This window comes from Symphalangus syndactylus, chromosome 20 (assembly GCF_028878055.3).
Source record: "Symphalangus syndactylus isolate Jambi chromosome 20, NHGRI_mSymSyn1-v2.1_pri, whole genome shotgun sequence".
Lineage (NCBI taxonomy): Eukaryota > Metazoa > Chordata > Mammalia > Primates > Hylobatidae > Symphalangus > Symphalangus syndactylus.
Window position 1 is genome coordinate 35,537,293 of NC_072442.2, and position 18,232 is coordinate 35,555,524.

The 18,232-nt window shown below is 58.5% G+C and overlaps 1 protein-coding gene and 1 long non-coding RNA gene across 2 annotated transcripts in view; one reads left to right on the forward strand and one right to left on the reverse strand.

Annotated features, from left to right (window-relative positions):
* The window catches only part of LOC129470441 (uncharacterized), a 15,422-nt gene extending 12,439 nt beyond the window's left edge, over positions 1–2,983 (reverse strand). The window contains exon 1 of the long non-coding RNA XR_008653233.2: positions 2,909–2,983. This is a non-coding gene — a long non-coding RNA (uncharacterized lncRNA). The remainder of the gene's footprint in view (positions 1–2,908) is intronic.
* On the forward strand, positions 1,190–17,605 carry COL1A1 (collagen type I alpha 1 chain). Its single transcript, XM_055257144.2, has 51 exons — positions 1,190–1,410; positions 2,896–3,090; positions 3,239–3,273; positions 3,376–3,411; positions 3,504–3,605; positions 4,329–4,400; positions 4,627–4,671; positions 4,833–4,886; positions 5,050–5,103; positions 5,602–5,655; positions 5,772–5,825; positions 6,163–6,216; positions 6,305–6,349; positions 6,466–6,519; positions 6,634–6,678; positions 6,857–6,910; positions 7,167–7,265; positions 7,354–7,398; positions 7,499–7,597; positions 7,726–7,779; positions 7,998–8,105; positions 8,200–8,253; positions 8,379–8,477; positions 8,632–8,685; positions 8,774–8,872; positions 9,802–9,855; positions 10,017–10,070; positions 10,174–10,227; positions 10,339–10,392; positions 10,817–10,861; positions 10,955–11,053; positions 11,351–11,458; positions 11,922–12,029; positions 12,255–12,308; positions 12,471–12,524; positions 12,743–12,850; positions 12,938–12,991; positions 13,118–13,171; positions 13,312–13,473; positions 13,574–13,681; positions 13,839–13,946; positions 14,052–14,105; positions 14,210–14,317; positions 14,697–14,750; positions 14,863–14,970; positions 15,306–15,359; positions 15,720–15,827; positions 15,920–16,202; positions 16,335–16,525; positions 16,822–17,064; positions 17,194–17,605. Exons 1-51 carry the CDS (start codon positions 1,308–1,310, stop codon positions 17,338–17,340), a joined length of 4,395 nt encoding a protein of 1,464 aa, XP_055113119.1. The 5' UTR covers positions 1,190–1,307; the 3' UTR covers positions 17,341–17,605.
* The last annotated feature ends 627 nt before the right edge of the window (positions 17,606–18,232 follow it).

Genomic DNA, 18,232 nt, shown 5'->3' on the forward strand with positions numbered 1-18,232 from the left:
CCATCCCACACCTCCAAAGGCAAGTTTCACCCAGACACCCAAAATATCCCATACATCCCCAACACTGAGTCCAGGTACAACGGGAGAAGGGGCTTTATGCAGCTCCCAGAAAGATACCTCTTTAGCTAAGTGCCCTCCCTCCACCCAGGTTCTCTCTGGTTTGACTGTGCTGGGTAGGAGGGTCTCTAAGCAGCCCCTGGCCATAGCCATGGCAAACAAAACTCTTCTCTAAGTCACCAATGGTAACAGGCCTCCCACTAAAAATACTTCCCAACTCTGAGGCGGAAGAGTTTGGGGAATGAATTTTTAGGGGATTGCAAGCATCAATCCCCACCTCTGTGTCCCTAGAATCCCCCACCCCTACCTTGGCTGCTCCATCACCCAACCACCAAAGCTTTCTTCTGGAGAGACCACCTAGTCATGTTTCTCACCCTGCACCTCAGCCTCCCCACCCCGTCTCTCAATCATGCCTAGGGTTTGGAGGAAGGCATTTGATTCTGTCCTGGAGCACAGCAGAAGAATTGACATCCTCAAAATTAAATCTCCCTTGCCTGCACCCCTCCCTCAGATATCTGATTCTTAATGTTTAGAAAGGAATCTGTAAATTGTTCCCCAAATATTCCTAAGCACCATCCCCTAGCCACACCAGAAGACACCCCCAAACAGGCACATCTTTTTAATTCCCGGCTTCCCCTGTTTTGGAGAGGTCCTCAGCTGGCCTCTTTATGCCCCTCCCTTAGCTCTTGCCAGGAAAGTCAGAGGGCGACTGGGGCACAGCCAGGAGGACCCCCTCCCCAATACCCCCAACCCTTCCACCTTTGGAAGTCTCCCTACCCAGCTCCCCAGTTCTACTTCCTCTAGATTGGAGGTCCCAGGAAGAGAGCAGAGGGGCACCCCTACCCACTGGTTAGCCCACGCCATTCTGAGGACCCAGCTGCACCCCTACCACAGCACCTCTGGCCCAGGCTGGGCTGGGGGGCTGGGGAGGCAGAGCTGCGAAGGGGGGAGATGTGGAGTGGACTCCCTTCCCTCCTCCTCCCCCTCTCCATTCCAACTCCCGAATTGGGGGCCGGGCCAGGCAGCTCTGATTGGCTGGGGCACGGGCGGCCGGCTCCCCCTCTCCGAGGGGCAGAGTTCCTCCCTGCTCTCCATCAGGACAGTATAAAAGGGGCCCGGGCCAGTCGTCGGAGCAGACGGGAGTTTCTCCTCGGGGTCGGAGCAGGAGGCACGCGGAGTGTGAGGCCACGCATGAGCGGACGCTAACCCCCTCCCCAGCCGCAAAGAGTCTACATGTCTAGGGTCTAGACATGTTCAGCTTTGTGGACCTCCGGCTCCTGCTCCTCTTAGCGGCCACCGCCCTCCTGACGCACGGCCAAGAGGAAGGCCAAGTCGAGGGCCAAGACGAAGACAGTAAGTTCCAAACTTTTGGGAGTGCAAGGATACTCTATATCGCGCCTTGCGCTTGGTCCCGGGGGCCGCGGCTTAAACCGAGACGTGGATGCTCCGGAGACTCGGGAATGGAAGGGAGATGATGAGGGCTCTTCCTCGGCGCCCTGAGACAGGAGGGAGCTCACCCTGGGGCGAGGTTGGGGTTGAACGCGCCCCGGGAGCAGGAGGTGAGGGTGGAGCGCGGCGTGAGTTGGTGCAAGAGAGAATCCCGAGCGCGCAGCCGGGAAAGTGGGGATCTGGGTGCAGAGTGAGGAAAGCACGTCGAAGATGGGATGGGGGCGCCGAGCGGGGCATTTGAAGCCCAAGATGTAGAAGCAATCAGGAAGGCCGTGGGATGATTCATAAGGAAAGATTGCCCTCTTTGCGGGCTAGACTGTTGCTGGGGCCGTGGGGGTGCTGAGCTGCGGCGGAGGGGGCGCGGAGCGTGGGCGGGTGGAGGATGAGAAACTTTGGCGCGGACTCGGCGGGGCGGGGTCCTTGCGCCCCCTGCTGACCCATGCTGAGCACTGCGTCTCCCGGTCCAACGCTTATTGGGGCAGGATCCGGAGCGGGAAGACCCGGGTTATTGCTGGGTGCGGACCCCACCTCTAGATCTGGAAAGCAAAGCCGGGGATGGGACAGCCCAAGCCTCTTAAAGAGGTAGTCGGGCCCGTGAGGTCGGCCCCGCCCCGGCCCCATTGCTTAGCGTTGCCCGACACCTAGTGGCCGTCTGGGGAGCCGCTAGCGCGGTGGGAGTGGTTAGCTAACTTCTGGACTATTTGAGAACTTTTTGGTTCTTTGGCTAAAAGTGACCTGGAGGCATTGGCTGGCTTTGGGGGACTGGGGATGGCCCCGAGAGCGGGCTTTTAAGATGTCTAGGTGCTGGAGGTTAGGGTGTCTCCTAATTTTGAAGTACATTTCAAGTCTTGGGGGGCCTCCCCTCCAATCAGCCGCTCCCATTCTCCTAGCCCCGCCCCCACCACCCCACCTGCCCAGGGAATGGGGGCGGGATGAGGGCTGGACCTCCCTTCTCTCCTCCCGCGCCCTCCTCCTGTCTCCACCACGCAAGCCACTCCCCACGAGCCTGCCCTCCCGATGGGGCCCCTCCTATTCTCCCCCCGCCCTCCCCCTCCCACCCTATGGTTTTTATTTCACTTGGCTTCAGCGCCAATGGGCTGAGGTTGGAGTTGGAAGCCACCGCGGACTAAAGCTTTGTTTAAATTCCTGAGAACTGGAAAGAGTTACAGCCTCCCTGGCCAGGCGCCTCGGCGCTGTCACCCGCGCTGATGAGGAGCAGGCGAGTTTTAAGGATTTGAGGAAAGAGGAACGGGGGGAGGGGGGGGAAGTGAAAAATCCAAGTGTGCCTCTTAGACCAGGGGGAAAGGTGGTTAAAGTGGGGGTCTTGGAGCCCCAAGGTAGGGGTCGCAGTCACTACTGACAACGCCCCTCTTCTTCCGCCTGTCCCAGTCCCACCAATCACCTGCGTACAGAACGGCCTCAGGTACCATGACCGAGACGTGTGGAAACCCGAGCCCTGCCGAATCTGCGTCTGCGACAATGGCAAGGTGTTGTGCGATGACGTGATCTGTGACGAGACCAAGAACTGCCCCGGCGCCGAAGTCCCCGAGGGCGAGTGCTGTCCCGTCTGCCCCGACGGCTCAGGTGAGGCTGCGCTCGGGGCCTGGGGCCTGGGGCCTGGGGCTGGGGCTGGGGGTGGTCGGCGCTCGCTGGCCCTCCGTGCTAGAGGCCTCAGCCGACGGGAGCGGCATTAGCAAACCTTGGCTCTAACGCGCGTCTCTTCGTCCCCTAGAGTCACCCACCGACCAAGAAACCACTGGCGTCGAGGTAATCTCCTGCCCTCGAATTTTGCCCCTCCGCGGCCCGTGACTCCTCACAGTCCTCCCTTCTCTAACCTGGCCTCTTGTTTCTTCTCCCCCAATCCCACAGGGACCCAAGGGAGACACTGGCCCCCGAGGCCCAAGAGTAAGCGTTGCACTCCCTGGGCTGTAGGGGGCTGCAAGTGGGCGTGGCTTCTGGACCCACGCTCACCCCAGCCCCGCCCTCTCCCCCTGCAGGGACCCGCAGGCCCCCCTGGCCGAGATGGCATCCCTGGGCAGCCTGGACTTCCCGGACCCCCCGGACCCCCCGGACCTCCCGGACCCCCTGGCCTCGGAGGAGTAAGTGGAGAGGCCTTGTGTGTCCACTCTCCCCTGTTTTGTTTTTGTTTTTTGGCAGATGACATAATTTTATACTTTGAAATAATTTCAAACTTACAGAAGTTGCAAGAATCCTACAGGAAACTCTCACATACCCTTCACAGTTTGTGACATGTGCTTTATTAGTCTCTGTTTATGTATATGTATCATTTTTTTTTCTGAACCGTTTGAGTAAGTTGCTAACATCAGGCTCTTTTGCGCCTAAATACTTGGGTGTGTTTTTCCTAAAAACAAGAGCATTCTCTTAACTGACCATAGCACAATTATTAAATTCACTCTCTAATGTGCAGTCCGTATTCAAAGTTCACCGATGTCCCAATAATGTCCTTTATAGATTCCACCCCCCGCCACCCCAATCTGGGATCCAGTCCAGGATTATGAATTGCACTTAATCATCATGTCTCTAGTTTCCACAAATGTGGAACGTTCCTCAGACTTTCTTTGTCTTTCGTGGCACTGGGAGTTTTGAAGAGTCCAGTTGTTTTGCAGACCGTCCCTCAATTTGGGATTGTCTGATTAGATTAGATGCAGGGCTGCATTTTTGGCAGGAGTATCTGAAAAGCAATGTTATTCTTCTCAGCACATCACACCAGGAAATGCATGATGTCAGTTTCTTCCATCATCGGTGCCGTCTTCTGCCTTTCAATTCACTGTCCTGACCCTGACTTCTCTTGTTTGTTCTAGAACTTTGCTCCCCAGCTGTCTTATGGCTATGACGAGAAATCAACCGGAGGAATTTCCGTGCCTGGCCCCATGGTGAGCCAGCAGGGGGAACAGGGCTGACAGAAGAGAGAATGGGTATCCAGAGAAGGTGGTCACAGGCGGCTGGTATAGACAGCTTGGGAGGTCAAGATCACCTTTGGGACCTCAGAGTCCAGAAAGGATGCAGGACGACGGGGTGGTCCCAACAGGCATGAATGACTACATCCACATGCTTTCCTACAGAGGGATCACCATGACCCCCTTTCTTCTCCTTCTATAGGGTCCCTCTGGTCCTCGTGGTCTCCCTGGCCCCCCTGGTGCACCTGTGAGTATCCAGGACGTCTTCATATGCCTCCTTGGGCTTTGGTCTTTTGGAGGGAAGACTGGGATGAGGGCAGAGGAGATGCTCAGAGATCTCTTGGTAAGATTGGAGAAGGTTGACAGGGACTTGCCTTCTAACCACATCTTTCTTTCCTTCTTCTCAAGGGTCCCCAAGGCTTCCAAGGTCCCCCTGGTGAGCCTGGCGAGCCCGGAGCTTCAGTAAGCACTCTCTATACAGATACACATTCCTTCTACAAACACGCAGACTCTCCTATCGAAGAACTCCCAGGCCTGGGGTCTTCCTTACCTCTTCCCTTCAATCCCAGCCTTCCCCTTCTTTTTTTCTTATCCATATTCTAACCACCTCTGCTATCTTTTCTAGGGTCCCATGGGTCCCCGAGGTCCCCCTGGCCCCCCTGGAAAGAATGGAGATGATGTAAGTATCCCCAGCAAGAAGATACCATCTGACCCCATGGCCTCCATGGGTTGGATCCTGCAATTTCCACTCCACCACATTTGGGAACGATACTCAGAGGAAGGAGGGCAAGTCCTCTCTGATGCACGGACTGCCCTGGAACAATGATCTTTTCCCTTAGTGAGATGATTCCATGTCCCCAACAAAGTGACTGTTCTCCTCACCCCAGCCACCTTAGAGCAATCCCCAACCCCATCCCTTTGGGGAAATTGGTGCACAGATGGTGAGATTAAAATGCTGGTGACAGAAGTAGACAGAAATTCCTTTAGAGGCACTCAGATTTCACCAAACAAAGGTTTCACTGTAAATTTAAACTGAGCTCTAGATTCAAAGATAAGATTCTGGGCCCCCAAACCTGACCTGCAACAATCCAAAGAAGACTGAGACCTTCTCCACTTTTCCAGCCCCTGGGCGGTGGTGGGGAGGCAGGGGCATGATGGTCTTTTCTCTCTCTCTCAGGGGGAAGCTGGAAAACCTGGTCGTCCTGGTGAGCGTGGGCCTCCTGGGCCTCAGGTGAGCAGGGGGCTGCGGCTGAACCTGGGCTTCACTGCACTTGGGCTTCATTTAGGAGCTGGGTCCACATTGGTGTGTTCTAATGGCCCTTCCTTGTCTTCTTCATCTCTCTCCAGGGTGCTCGAGGATTGCCCGGAACAGCTGGCCTCCCTGGAATGAAGGGACACAGAGTGAGTTACCTTTGAGTCATTTAAGCTCCCCAAGTCCCTATCATACCCCCATCCAGTCCCAGCCTCTTCCCCAAAAGATCCTGAGTTGCATCATGGTGGGTGGCAGCTACAGAAGTCCCAAGGGACAGAGAGTGGACATCCAAAGGCACCGCCCTCCATGGGAAAGCAGTCCCGATTAAACGATTGGGTGAGATCTTGAGCCAGTTGGGGTTTAGTCCAGCTCAGAAACGGGGATGGCGGTGATGACCTCCCAAGGCTCTTTCTCAGATCTAGGTGGGTGTCAAGGCTGTTCCACCCCCTCCGCAGGTTCTCACCTTCTACTTCTTTCACGCTTTAGGGTTTCAGTGGTTTGGATGGTGCCAAGGGAGATGCTGGTCCTGCTGGTCCCAAGGTAAGAGGCTGTCTGAACATCATGGTCCTCCACATCCCCAGAGTCCCACCATGAATGAATTTCTCACTCATTATTCTCTGTTCTACAGGGTGAGCCTGGCAGCCCTGGTGAAAATGGAGCTCCTGGTCAGATGGTGAGTGTGCCCAGTTCCAGAGGGCAGGGATGGGGCAGGAGGCAGGGGCAAGATGGAGGCCTGGGGGAACGAGGCTGTCTCCCATCTCATCTGACTTCTCTTGGTTTGGTTGTCAGGGCCCCCGTGGTCTGCCTGGTGAGAGAGGTCGCCCTGGAGCCCCTGGCCCTGCTGTAAGTACTCCTGGCCCCCTGGGGGATCCCTGAGCTCTGGAAGGGGCTCCCCAGGAACTCTAGGGACTGGCCAGTGCTCAGTGGACTTAACGGGGCTTCCCCTCTCTCCTGCAGGGTGCTCGCGGAAATGATGGTGCTACTGGTGCTGCCGGACCCCCTGTGAGTGTGGCCTGTAGGCCTCAGGGCCTGGGAGTGGGGAGGGGTCTCAGTGTCTGCTCTTGGGGCTGACAATGGAGGCAGGTTACGTTGGTCTGAACCCCAGGACTTCCTCTGTCCCAGGGTGTGACTTGCAGCTGCCAGCTCTTCCTTCTCGCTAACATCTCCATTTCATTCACAGGGTCCCACTGGCCCCGCTGGTCCTCCTGGCTTCCCTGGTGCTGTTGGTGCTAAGGTGAGACCCCCACTCTCCTCTAAGCATGACTCTCATGGGCCAAGGGGTTCACGTCTCCCTGTTCCCCAAACCAAAGGGACCCAGAGTGGCAAGAGAGCAGCCCGTTCACTAACACCTTTGACCTGGGGTCTCTGTCTCTGATGTTAGAGTCCTGATCATTGCTCTCCTGTCCCTGTCTCCCCTTCCTCCTGCCATCCCAAGAGGCAATGTTGGGTTTCCCAGGGTGGCTTCTGATATGTCCTTTCTTCTGATTCAGGGTGAAGCTGGTCCCCAAGGGCCCCGAGGCTCTGAAGGTCCCCAAGGTGTGCGTGGTGAGCCTGGTCCCCCTGGCCCTGCTGGTGCTGCTGGCCCTGCTGTAAGTGTCCCCACCTCAGTGTCCCCTTTGCCACTTTCTAACCTCAGAGTCCTTGCCTGTAGCTCACACTCCTTTCTCTGTGCCACAGGGAAACCCTGGTGCTGATGGACAGCCTGGTGCTAAAGGTGCCAATGTAAGTATCCTGCCAGGCTTCAGTCCCACTCCTGCTGCCTGCAGCCTGCCTGCCCCTTTCCCTCTGCTCCTAGGCTCACCTGGCTGTCTGCCTCCCACAGGGTGCTCCTGGTATTGCTGGTGCTCCTGGCTTCCCTGGTGCCCGAGGCCCCTCTGGACCCCAGGGCCCCGGCGGCCCTCCTGGTCCCAAGGGTAACAGCGTGAGTACCAAACTCTCCCTTCTGCCCGCCCCATGCACTAGCTCCAGTGCGGCTCTCATCTGGGGAGCAGGAAGATGCAGGCCAACTGAGCGCCCCCAGCTCTCAGCTCATCCTCTTCTCCCTTGCAGGGTGAACCTGGTGCTCCCGGCAGCAAAGGAGACACTGGTGCTAAGGGAGAGCCCGTAAGTCTCCCTGCCATTCTTCTTGCAGCCCAGCCCACCCTGCCCTAGGAGCCCCCTGAGGGAAATCCAGAAAGGAAGAGGAGCTCCTAGTCTCCTGGGGGAGTCCCTGCCCCACCCCCAGGAACCCCTGATGCTGGAAGCCCAGCCTCAGCCGGCTCTGAGGCTGGCACAGGATGGCCCCTTACAACAGGCCGCCTCCTCCTCTCGGCCCTCTCCAGGGCCCCGTTGGTGTTCAAGGACCCCCTGGCCCTGCTGGAGAGGAAGGAAAGCGAGGAGCTCGAGGTGAACCCGGACCCACTGGCCTGCCCGGACCCCCTGGCGAGCGTGTAAGTGTCCCTGCCCGCCCCCTCCCGCTCCACCCTCAGTGCCTGGCTGGTGCTCGTGTGTCTCAGAGTTCACTGGCCTCTTCTCTTCCTGCAGGGTGGACCTGGTAGCCGTGGTTTCCCTGGCGCAGATGGTGTTGCTGGTCCCAAGGTAACCTCTCCTTGAGGCCGGGGGGCTGACCCTGCCGCTCCGTGGGCATCTTCTTCCTCTTTTGGCCCATGGCAAAGAGCCACAAACTTGAGACCCTAACTGTTCCTGTGACTTCCCCCAACCAGGGTCCCGCTGGTGAACGTGGTTCTCCTGGCCCTGCTGGCCCCAAAGGATCTCCTGGTGAAGCTGGTCGTCCCGGTGAAGCTGGTCTGCCTGGTGCCAAGGTGAGGCCCCAGCCCTTCGGCCTGGTTTGGCCAGGCCCTGACCATCCCGTGTAGGGTCTGGGATGAGGCGTTCTGGAGCAGGCCCAAGGGTCTGCCCCCCGGAGTCCTCCCCCACCTCCATCATGCTTCTCCCCAAATCCCTCTGCCTCCCTAGGGTCTGACTGGAAGCCCTGGCAGCCCTGGTCCTGATGGCAAAACTGGCCCCCCTGTAAGTATCACTCCCCCTGAACCCCCTGCCACTGTCCTGTCTGCCTCCCCGCTATCCTCACCGCTGCTTTCGTGCCTCCCATCCTTAGGGTCCCGCCGGTCAAGATGGTCGACCTGGACCCCCAGGCCCCCCTGGTGCCCGTGGTCAGGCTGGTGTGATGGGATTCCCTGGGCCTAAAGGTGCTGCTGTGAGTATTCAGTGAGGATCCATGAAGAGCCAGGGACAGACACACCTGAGACTCGAAGGAGTCCTGGGCTCTGGGCTCAGCTCTGGTGCTGACCTGCCGTGTGACCACGCACTCTCGCTTTCTGGACCTCAGCCTCCCTATCTGTAAAATGAAAGACTTCTTGGCCGGGCGCGGTGGCTCACGCCTGTAATCCCAGCACTTTGGGAGGCCGAGGCGGGCAGATCATGAGGTCAGGAGTTTGAGACCAGTCTGGCCAACATAGTGAAACCATGTCTCTACTAAAAATACAAAAAATTAGCTGGGTGTGGTGGTGCGCACCTGTAATCCCAGCTACTCAGGAGGCTGAGGCAGAAGAATTGCATGAACCCGGGAGGCGGAGGTTGCAGTGAGCCAAGATTGCGCCATTGCACTCCAGCCTGGGCAACAGTGTGAGACTCCGTCTCAAAAAAAAAAAAAAAAAAGAAAGGAAAGAAAGAAAAGAAAAGAAAAAATGAAACACTTCTCCAGGTTTCATGACCACTGCTCTGTCCTGGAAATAAGTGGTATTGGTGGCCCTCCACCCTGACACGTGGGGATAGGACAGGCCTTTGATGTGATAGGCACCCCCAGTCTTGGTGGATTCTTTGAGGTCCAAAAGGAGATAGCAGAGGCGATGAAAGCGCTTTGCAGTGCAGGCCACAGCGGGCATCTAACAGGGAAAAGGCAGGGGAGAGGGTGCAGGAGGAGCAGCCTGGAAGGGCATCTTGGGAGGAGTGGGCTCAGAAGGGGCCCAGCAAGAAGCGCCTGCAGGGGCATTCCCCGGGGGCCAAACAGGAGAGTCTTTTGAAAAGAAAGTCCCTTAAAAAGTCCCACTCAGAGTAAATGAGAGGCCCCCGGAGGCCCTGGTTTCTCACTTCAGCCCCCTCAACCCTAACTCCCTTTCTCCACAGGGAGAGCCCGGCAAGGCTGGAGAGCGAGGTGTTCCCGGACCCCCTGGCGCTGTCGTAAGTATCTCCTTTCCGTCCCTACCCCCTTCCCCACCCCCTTCCCCGTTGCTGTCCCGGCACTTTCTCCTCCCTGCAGGAGGGGTGCTAGAGGCCACAGTCCTCGGCTCCTCTGCTCGGGGCCTCCTAACCCTGAGTTCCCCTTCGCTCTCTTTCCTCAGGGTCCTGCTGGCAAAGATGGAGAGGCTGGAGCTCAGGGACCCCCTGGCCCCGCTGTGAGTGTCCCTGATGGGGAGATCTGGGGAGCAGGAAAGAGGAGACGCCCTCAGCCCCTCGTCTCCTTGGCCTCCCTGTGACCGTAGTGTTCTCTCTGTGCAGGGTCCTGCTGGCGAGAGAGGTGAACAAGGCCCTGCTGGCTCTCCCGGATTCCAGGTGAGGCCTCATGGCTGTCAGGGTGCTGGGAGGTAGGGGTGGGAAACACTTCTTTGGTCTCTTCCAGGTTGTAAACCTTCCCTCCCTTCTTCCCCCATTTCCCACCTACAGGGTCTCCCTGGTCCTGCTGGTCCTCCTGGTGAAGCAGGCAAACCTGGTGAACAGGTAAGAGGGAGCAGCTGGCCAGAGGGGTGGGAGATGCAGGGAATCCAGAGGGACAGGCTCCTGCTCCTAGCTAATCAGACAGCCATCAACTAGAGGGATTAAGGTTAGACGCCAGAAAGAACTTCCTACCATGAAGGGAGCAGCACAGAGGGAAGTGGGGGCTGCATGACTGCTAGTCTGGGTGACTTCTTTTAAGAGCTGCTGGAATATGCTGTGACTTTCCCTCAACCCTTCTATTGATAAATCTTGGTCCATAGTTTGGGGAGGAGGAAGAGAGGGGCTGTTTGGGATAACCTCAATTCAGTGCTGAGAAGGGGTTCCTCTCTAATCACGGCCAGCCCCCAGGAGGAGGGACAGTGCTTTCCAGCAGAGTGGCCCCAGGTCGGTTTTGCTCACTGTCTGTTCTTCCCTCCCTCCCCCTCAGGGTGTTCCTGGAGACCTTGGTGCCCCCGGCCCCTCTGGAGCAAGAGTAAGTAGTCCTCTCTCGCTGCATCCATCAACGTGCCTTGTACTTGGCCCTGTCTCCAGAGCAGCCGTCACACGCCCTGTCCTTCCCTTCTAGGGCGAGAGAGGCTTCCCTGGCGAGCGTGGTGTGCAAGGTCCCCCTGGTCCTGCTGGTCCCCGAGGGGCCAATGGTGCTCCCGGCAACGATGGTGCTAAGGTGAGGGCAGCATGGAAGGGGCTCTGGCAAGTAGCCCAGGGACCAGGTCTCACCCCTCCTGCAGCAGGGGATCGCTGGCTATGACCAAAGCCATGGAGATAGGGTGCAGGGTGGGGGGAAATGACCAGGGTAGGGGCCCACACACAGCCTGGAGTCTGGGCTATGAGTCTTTTCACCTTTTCTCAAGGCTTGTCATTGGCCTTGGAAACAAGCCTGGGAGATACCAAGCGGGGCTTAGGGCTGTGACCCACTCTTGGGGCCCCAGGCCTCACTCCAGTCTTCTTGGTTGTCACATAGGGTGATGCTGGTGCCCCTGGAGCTCCCGGTAGCCAGGGCGCCCCTGGCCTTCAGGGAATGCCTGGTGAACGTGGTGCAGCTGGTCTTCCAGGGCCTAAGGGTGACAGAGTAAGTTCAACCTTCCCCCTTCCCTGAGCCGTACATGGCTCCCATCTCTGCCTGCTTTGAATCCCTCAGCATGTCTCCTTCTCTCTGGGATCTGTCCCTCTTCTCACTAATCCTCCCCTCTTCCCCTTTCCCCTCTGGCCTTTTTGCTGATGAATCCTCTCCTTGTGTTCCAGGCCCGTCTCTCCCCATGAGTTACCATGGTGATGAGAGGTGGGGGCATCTCCTTGATGGAGGCTCCCTTATTTATCCTGCTACACAAGTCAGGGGCCTCTTAACCTCAGTTCCACCTGAGTCTCCAGGCAGGCACCCTTTATCCCTTTATCCTGAAAGAATCTTTGAGTCCTTGGCCCAGTTGGAGGCAGGGCAGAGCTGCAGAGGGCCTCTCAGGAAACCCAGACACAAGCAGAACACTATAGGTCACCTTGCCTCACACTGGAAATATCAAGCTTATCCATGTCTTTAGGGTGATGCCGGTCCCAAAGGTGCTGATGGCTCTCCTGGCAAAGATGGCGTCCGTGGTCTGACTGGCCCCATTGGTCCTCCTGGCCCTGCTGGTGCCCCTGGTGACAAGGTGAAGTGGCCGCTTCCCCACCTTCTGCCCTAACACCTCAGCAGGCCTCCTCAGCAGGCCTGGGTACGGTTCTGTGGGGTTGCATTGGGAGAGCAGGTCCTGCCAAACTAAGCTGTCAACGTGGGAACCTGGAGGGACCAGAAGGAGGGGAGGCTCTCCCGGGGTCATCTACTAGGAGTATTCAGGGGAGGCCCTGACCCTGAGCCGCTTGTCCCTTGCTCTCAGGGTGAAACTGGTCCCAGCGGCCCTGCTGGTCCCACTGGAGCTCGTGGTGCCCCTGTAAGTACAGAAGACCCGTTAAGACCCCATACTTGGCCCTTCCCTGCCTTCACACAGCACCCCTGGGCCTGTCTGTGCCTCCACCCCTTGCCTCTCCCCTCACCGCATCCCCACCTTCCCTCATGTAAGCGCATCTCTCCCATCTGACTCCTTTTCTTCTAGGGAGACCGTGGTGAGCCTGGTCCCCCTGGCCCTGCTGGCTTCGCTGGCCCCCCTGTGAGTACCAAGACCCCCGTCATTTTTCATCACCGACTGGGACCTGGGACCTGGAGGGACAGAATGAGGACAAAGGCGTCAGCCATCCTCAGGGGAGAAGGGTGGAGACGGGATTTTTTCCCACCCAAGCATCTTCCTGCCTCCATTACTGCTCCTCCCCCAGCCGGTGGAAACTCCTGCCTCCTTCCCTCCACTCACCGCCCTGCTTCCTCCCCCAGGGTGCTGATGGCCAACCTGGTGCTAAAGGCGAACCTGGTGATGCTGGTGCTAAAGGCGATGCTGGTCCCCCTGGCCCTGCCGGACCCGCTGGACCCCCTGGCCCCATTGTGAGTGGCTTGCCCTCTGTGCCCGTGATGCTGATGGGCTGGGACCCAGGACGGGTCCAGGCTTAATGCCTCTGTGCTCTCCTACAGGGTAATGTTGGTGCTCCTGGAGCCAAAGGTGCTCGCGGCAGCGCTGGTCCCCCTGTGAGTATCACCCACCTCTCTGCTGAGCCTCTCCCCTCTCCCCAGGCAGCAGTGGCAGGTGAGGGCAGCTGGGTCGGGTGAGTTGGCTGTTCTCCCTCTGACTGTTCCTGTGTTCTCTCCTTCCAGGGTGCTACTGGTTTCCCTGGTGCTGCTGGCCGAGTCGGTCCTCCTGGCCCCTCTGTAAGTCTCTGCAGTGGAGTCCACTGCTCTAGGTTGGGTGTGGTGGGTGGGGGCTGCCAGAAGGATGGTGGGTCCAACTGAGGATGCAATGATGCACCAGAGCCCCCTGGAGTCTGACAGCCCCTCCTATCCCCATCCAGGGAAATGCTGGACCCCCTGGCCCTCCTGGTCCTGCTGGCAAAGAAGGCGGCAAAGGTCCCCGTGGTGAGACTGGCCCTGCTGGACGTCCTGGTGAAGTTGGTCCCCCTGGTCCCCCTGGCCCTGCTGGCGAGAAAGGATCCCCTGGTGCTGATGGTCCTGCTGTAAGTGCCAGCTCAGATCTCTGCAGCTCCGGAGGTGTCCAGAGTGGGGAGGGGTCCCTGTGCTGCTGTCCGGCACCTCACTCCTGTTTGCCTCCCAAAGGGTGCTCCTGGTACTCCCGGGCCTCAAGGTATTGCTGGACAGCGTGGTGTGGTCGGCCTGCCTGGTCAGAGAGGAGAAAGAGGCTTCCCTGGTCTTCCTGGCCCCTCTGTAAGTTCCCCCGTCACCTTGGGGGACCCTGAGAAAAACCATCACAGGACTTGGAGTGGGGTGGAGCCAAGGAGAACAGATTTGGTAGAGATGACCCCAGCGGACTCAAGGGTCCTCCCAGACCCTATCTCTGGCCTGACTCTTTCTTCTCCCTTAGGGTGAACCTGGCAAACAAGGTCCCTCTGGAGCAAGTGGTGAGCGTGGTCCCCCTGGACCCATGGGCCCCCCTGGATTGGCTGGACCCCCTGGTGAATCTGGACGTGAGGTGAGCAGTCCCCAGCCCCCATGCCAGTACCCTCAGCATGGCCACTGTGGCCTTGCCTAAGCCCTCTTCCCTGGCTGACTCTCACTTCTCTCTCTCTCTCTGCAGGGAGCTCCTGGCGCCGAAGGTTCCCCTGGACGAGACGGTTCTCCTGGTGCCAAGGTAAGATGGCGACACTCCATGACCACAGCCTTGTCTGCTGCTTCCCTGCCCCATCCTGGCCCTTCAGTTGGGGCTGACCCATATTCCCCTGCTCTCCTCGCCAGGGTGACCGTGGTGAGACCGGCCCCGCTGGACCCCCTGGTGCTCCTGGTGCTCCTGGTGCCCCTGGCCCCGTTGGCCCTGCTGGCAAGAGTGGTGATCGTGGTGAGACTGTAAGTAGCTGGGCTCCAGTTCACTGTGTCTGGTCAGGCCAGGGACTCTCCAGGCCTCCTTAGAGGCCTGGGGATGGGTGTCGGACTTCACCCAGGCAGGGGGAGGAAAGGAGATCCTGCAAGATGTCGGGGCCTTAATCCAAAAAGCTGAGTTAAAGCTCAGCCCCAAGTCCCCTCTCCCAGACAGGACCCCCCTCCCGTGAGTTGGCCCCAGCTCTCGTGAAGATTGCAGCGGGGAGGTTTCCCTGGGAGCTGGGAGAGATGGCCACAGTGGGAAGCAGCTGAGGAGAGAGAGATCCAGCAGAGGGGAGGCCTCATCCTGCAGCCCCAGCCTCAGCCTCCCTTGGCCAAGAGCTCATGCTTTCCTTGCTCTCCCCAGGGTCCTGCTGGTCCCGCCGGTCCTGTCGGCCCTGTTGGCGCCCGTGGCCCCTCTGTAAGTACCCTGCTGTGTCCCCCACACCTGCAGAACTCTACAGATGCGGACAGTGCCCCACTCGATGCCAATGGAACTTCCGCCCGACAGTTTGTCCCTTTCTTTCTTCTAGGGACCCCAAGGCCCCCGTGGTGACAAGGGTGAGACAGGCGAACAGGGCGACAGAGGCATAAAGGGTCACCGTGGCTTCTCCGGCCTCCAGGGTCCCCCTGGCCCTCCTGTGAGTATGCTCAGCCCCTCCCCAGTCCCCATGCTGTGCTGTGATAGGAGGGGGAGCTTTGCCTCAGTTTCCCCCTCTGGATAGTCATTCTTTCCCCTCCCTAGTGGGGACTGGGGTCTGAAGATTTATGGGCATGTCCAAGTAGCTTCTGAGAGGGTGAGGGGTACACAGAGAGGGATTATGGGAGAGGTCTCTGCCTATGGACACCCTCGGGCTAGATTTCCAGAATAACGAAGGGGCATGGGTTGCCCACACTGCCCTTGTCTCTCCAACCAGGCCCTCAGGCTACATTTGACCCTCACTGGGCCTGAATTGCCTTTTTATCTGTCCTTCAGGGCTCTCCTGGCGAACAAGGTCCCTCTGGAGCCTCTGGTCCTGCTGGTCCCCGAGTAAGTCATGCCTTGTCTCTCCTCTTCCTGAGCCCCAAGCCCAGGCTCACCTCGGGGACCCTTGCCAGGGACCCAGGCACCCTTTGCCTGTCTGGAGAAGGGTTCAGGGACAGGGAGTGGGCAAAGAAAGGAATAATCCTGAACAAACAATCTGATCTAGCTTTGGCCTCTCTGCTCCCCAATCCGTTCTCCTTGGCTCAGCGGCTGGAAGGAGCTATGGCATGTCCTATGGAAAGAGGCTGAGACGGGCTCTCTGAGGCCGTGGAGCCAGAGCCAGCAGGGAGGGTGGTGGGCGTCTCCTCCAGAGCTGGGGTTGTTCAGGCTCCTGGCGCCTTTCTCAAACCATTTCCCCCACTCCAGGGTCCCCCTGGCTCTGCTGGTGCTCCTGGCAAAGATGGACTCAACGGTCTCCCTGGCCCCATTGGGCCCCCTGGTCCTCGCGGTCGCACTGGTGATGCTGGTCCTGTTGTACGTAGCTCCTCATCCCCTCTGCTCATGGCCCTCCAGCCCCCAAACCATTTGGACGCTGGTAATCCCCACTCTCCTCCCTCTCTGTGCAGGGTCCCCCCGGCCCTCCCGGACCTCCTGGTCCCCCTGGTCCTCCCAGCGCTGGTTTCGACTTCAGCTTCCTGCCCCAGCCACCTCAAGAGAAGGCTCACGATGGTGGCCGCTACTACCGGGCTGATGATGCCAATGTGGTTCGTGACCGTGACCTCGAGGTGGACACCACCCTCAAGAGCCTGAGCCAGCAGATCGAGAACATCCGGAGCCCCGAGGGCAGCCGCAAGAACCCCGCCCGCACTTGCCGTGATCTCAAGATGTGCCACTCTGACTGGAAGAGCGGTGAGGGCCTGCCCTAGCTTCTCCCTCCCTCCTACTCCTGCCATGCCAGGGTCCCCATGCCCATATGTGCCCCTACCATATGGTGCTGGCTGTTCCCCTTCCCTGAGTCCATCTTGCCCTGCCCTACCACAGGAGAGTACTGGATTGACCCCAACCAAGGCTGCAACCTGGATGCCATCAAAGTCTTCTGCAACATGGAGACTGGTGAGACCTGCGTGTACCCCACTCAGCCCAGTGTGGCCCAGAAGAACTGGTACATCAGCAAGAACCCCAAGGACAAGAAGCATGTCTGGTTTGGCGAGAGCATGACCGATGGATTCCAGGTGTGTGAGCTGGACCTCAGAGCCAGTGTTAGGAGATGGGCTAGCCCAGTGCTCAGAAGGGACATGAAGTCCTGGAGTAGGTCTCTGCTAAGGGTGATGGACAGAGCTGGGCTGGGAGGCAGGGGTCTCAGGTCCCTGATAGTGATTCAGACACAGGCTGCCTATGGGCAAGTGGTGCCTCCTCTTGATATAACGGTGCATTGGGCAGCTCTCTGAGGACCCTGGACAGGGAGGCCAGGCAGGACTAGAGGTTCCCGCGTAGCGGCTCACTCTTCCCTCTCTCCCCTCCCCTGCAGTTCGAGTATGGCGGCCAGGGCTCCGACCCTGCCGACGTGGCCATCCAGCTGACCTTCCTGCGCCTGATGTCCACCGAGGCCTCCCAGAACATCACCTACCACTGCAAGAACAGCGTGGCCTACATGGACCAGCAGACTGGCAACCTCAAGAAGGCCCTGCTCCTCCAGGGCTCCAACGAGATCGAGATCCGCGCCGAGGGCAACAGCCGTTTCACCTACAGCGTCACTGTCGATGGCTGCACGGTGAGTGCCCAGAATCCCCAAGCAGGGCCCCCCATCTCCGGCCTTGGGCTTTTTGGGCAGGCCATAGTGCCCTCTTTCCATCACCCCCACGTGGTAATGCCCCCTCCCATTGTCTCCGCGCCACCCCAGAGTCACACCGGAGCCTGGGGCAAGACAGTGATCGAATACAAAACCACCAAGACCTCCCGCCTGCCCATCATCGATGTGGCCCCCTTGGACGTTGGCGCCCCAGACCAGGAATTCGGCTTCGACGTTGGCCCTGTCTGCTTCCTGTAAACTCCCTCCATCCCAACCTGGCTCCCTCCCACCCAACCAACTTTCCCCCCAACCCGGAAACAGACAAGCAACCCAAACTGAACCCCCCCAAAAGCCAAAAAATGGGAGACAATTTCACATGGACTTTGGAAAATATTTTTTTCCTTTGCATTCATCTCTCAAACTTAGTTTTTATCTTTGACCAACCGAACATGACCAAAAACCAAAAGCGCATTCAACCTTACCAAAAAAAAAAAAAAGAATAAATAAATAACTTTTTAAAAAAGGAAGCTTGGTCCACTTGCTTGAAGACCCATGCGGGGGTAAGTCCCTTTCTGCCCGTTGGGCTTATGAAACCCCAACGCTGCCCTTTCTGCTCCTTTCTCCACCCCCCCTTGGGGCCTCCCCTCCACTCCTTCCCAAATCTGTCTCCCCAGAAGACACAGGAAACAATGCATTGTCTGCCCAGCAATCAAAGGCAATGCTCAAACACCCAAGTGGCCCCCACCCTCAGCCCGCTCCTGCCCGCCCAGCACCCCCAGACCCTGGGGGACCTGGGGTTCTCAGACTGCCAAAGAAGCCTTGCCATCTGGCACTCCCATGGCTCTTGCAACATCTCCCCTTCGTTTCTGAGGGGGTCATGCCGGGGGAGCCACCAGCCCCTCACTGGGTTTGGAGGAGAGTCAGGAAGGGCCACGACAAAGCAGAAACATCGGATTCGGGAACGCGTGTCAATCCCTCGTGCCGCAGGGCTGGGCGGGAGAGACTGTTCTGTTCCTTGTGTAACTGTGTTGCTGAAAGACTACCTCGTTCTTGTCTTGATGTGTCACCGGGGCAACTGCCTGGGGGCGGGGATGGGGGCAGGGTGGAAGTGGCTCCCCATTTTATACCAAAGGTGCTACATCTATGTGAT

Coding starts and splice junctions, on each gene's coding strand:
- COL1A1 (XM_055257144.2), top strand. CDS start 1,308: ATGTTCAGCTTTGTGGACCTCCGGCTCCTGCTCCTCTTAGCGGCCACC. Junction 8,873..9,801: donor CTGGGCCTAAAGGTGCTGCT/GTGAGTATTCAG, acceptor CTTTCTCCACAG/GGAGAGCCCGGCAAGGCTGG. Junction 15,360..15,719: donor CTGGTCCTGCTGGTCCCCGA/GTAAGTCATGCC, acceptor CCCCCACTCCAG/GGTCCCCCTGGCTCTGCTGG.